At 44.6% G+C, this 2486-nt stretch overlaps 1 protein-coding gene across 1 annotated transcript; it reads right to left on the bottom strand.

Moving 5' to 3' along the window:
* Positions 1-1227: 1227 nt before the first annotated feature.
* LOC105101240 (olfactory receptor 9I1) lies at positions 1228-2181 on the bottom strand. The gene has a single exon (XM_010994360.3). It carries the CDS (start codon positions 2179-2181, stop codon positions 1228-1230), a length of 954 nt encoding a protein of 317 aa, XP_010992662.3.
* Between the last annotated feature and the right edge of the window lie 305 nt (positions 2182-2486).

Below are 2486 nucleotides of genomic sequence, written 5' to 3'. Positions count from 1 at the left end.
TGTCAGTGAAGAGCAGAGGAAGGTGCCCCATGGGCTTCAGAAACTAAGAAACTGGTCCTTGAGGAAACATCCTCAAAGGCTTTGCTCATCTTGAAGATATCAGAGTAACATTAATGCGGGAACAACAAAACCAGTGGGTGATTGAGTGGGAAGGCAGTTTGCAAATTTGAAATTTGCAAATTCCATTGTTCTGGCATGAGCAAAGGAGGAAGACACTCCAAGGAGGTGACTTGAGTCTGTAGAACAGGGAAGAGGAAGGCTCATGTCTTTTTTTTTTTTTTAATAGACTTTATTCTTCTTTCCTTCCTTCCTTCTTTCTTTCTTTCTTTCTTTCTTTCTTTCTTTCTTTCTTTCTTTCTTTCTTTCTTTCTTTCTTTCTTTCTTTCTTTCTTTCTTTCTTTCTTTCTTTCTTTCTTTCTTTCTTTTTCTTTCTTCCTTTCTTCCTTTCTTTCTTCCTTTCTTTCTTCCTTTCTTCCTTTCTTCCTTTCTTTCTCCTTCTTTCTTTCTTAGCAATTTCTGGTTCACAGCAGAACTGAGCAGAAAATACAGAGTTCACACGTAGCCCTCCCCACCCACACATACACACTCCCCTACCTTCAACATCCCTCATCAGTGTGGCATATTTGGTACAATCGATGAACCAACATGGACACATTATTATCAACCAAAGTCCATAGTTTACATTAGGGTTCACTCTTGATGTTGTACATTCTGTGGGTTTTGACAAATTCATAATGACATGTAGGGAAGGCTCATGTCTTAAACTCTCCCTTCCCTTGGCCATTTAGAGACTCAGTTTTGTCTTACACAACTCTCCCTGCTTACTGAGGTGATCACTCACACATTGAAAGATCTCCAGATATAATCTTTGTCACAGAGAAAAAGGCAGTACCCATGGGAACCAAACTGAGAGGGAAAGGATGGGAGACCCAAGCATGGGTACAAAGAGTATTGAGATGGGATGAGATAAACTGAAGAACTCCTGGGCCTCTGAGATTCTGTAAGTTATGATGTCAGAGAGTAGTGAGAGACTTCCAAGTTCTAAGCAATGGACTGGAAGTGGGGATGGGGAGGAGACAGTACTTTGGAATTGCTGGAAATATCACATTTTCAGTTTTTCTTGAGTGCCTGTGGTAACTGTCGACCTTCTCTCTGTAGGTTGCATATAGTGCTGGTGCCTATTAGGATACAGTGATGTGGGGAAAAAATGGACTGAGAGAGGTCCTTTCACCCAGGTCTACATTCCAGGGACACCTGGAATCTACCAGTGACCTTTCTGAAGGCTGCTTTCACATCCGTGTTTCTCAGGCTGTAGATCAGAGGGTTCAGCATGGGGATGACCACGGTGTAGACGACAGACACGACCTTGTCCTCCTCTAGGGATTTGCCTGAACCACTCCGCAGATACATGAAGATGAGGGTCCCAAAGAAAAGGGCCACGGCAGTGAGGTGGGAGGCACATGTGGAGAAAGTTTTGATCCTGCCACCTGAAGAGTTCACCCTCAAAATGGCCCTGATGATAAGGAGGTAGGAAATCAGGATGACCAAGGCATTGGCCAAAATCACAAAGTTGCCAATGAAGACAATGACAATCTCAGTGTTTGTTGTGTCACTGCAGGCCAGCTTCAGCAGGGGTGGGAGGTCACAGAAGAAGAAGTTGATCTGATTATCATTACAGAAGGACAGGGAGAAAGTACATGTGGTACGCAGGATGGCCCCTGATACCCCACAGACGTAGGCTCCCACCACTGAAGTCCAGCAGATTCTGGGATTCATGGCCACACTGTAGAGCAGTGGGTTGCTAATAGCGACATAGCGATCATAAGCCATCACTGCCAACAGGAAACACTCTGTACCTGCACAAATGGTGAAGAAAAAGAACTGGGCAGCACACTGGCCATAAGAGATGACTGTCTTGCCTGTGGCCAGTGTGGCCAGGATCTGAGGGGTGATGACTGAGGTGTAGCAGGCATCTAGCAGGGAGAGGTGGCTCAGAAAGAAGTACATTGGGGTGTGGAGTTGGGTATCCGCTTGGATCAGAATGATCATCCCCACATTTCCCAGAAGGGTCACTAGATAGAAACTCAGAAACACCAGGAAGAGGGGAATCTCCAACGTAGGACAGTCAGAAAAACCCATGAGGATGAACTCAGTGACGATGGTGAGATTGTTCTTGGCCATGGAGTCAACATAGGCTATTGATCTGAGGCTGAGAATGAAATAAACAAAAAAGTCCCAGAACTGATGGGCAGTTGTTTACTCTCTGAGGCGGGAAGTTAGGTTTATTTTTCTGGGCCAATGTACAGAGCTTGTCTGTGAGAAATCCTGTACCTGGCTGATCCTCCTCGCATATCCATGTTCTTCTGCTTTTTTGGGCATTGAGCTGTGAGCTCGTGTTTCTAATTCAGATTAACTCTGGTTTATACCTGGAAACTTCCATGCAAATAAGAGACACATAGACTGTGAGATTTGAAAATAATGTAGGC

Source organism: Camelus dromedarius, chromosome 12 (genome assembly GCF_036321535.1).
Source record: "Camelus dromedarius isolate mCamDro1 chromosome 12, mCamDro1.pat, whole genome shotgun sequence".
NCBI classification, from domain to species: Eukaryota; Metazoa; Chordata; class Mammalia; order Artiodactyla; family Camelidae; genus Camelus; species Camelus dromedarius.
The sequence above is the reverse complement of the archived record's forward strand: the minus strand, read 5'-3'. Positions and strand labels throughout refer to the sequence as shown.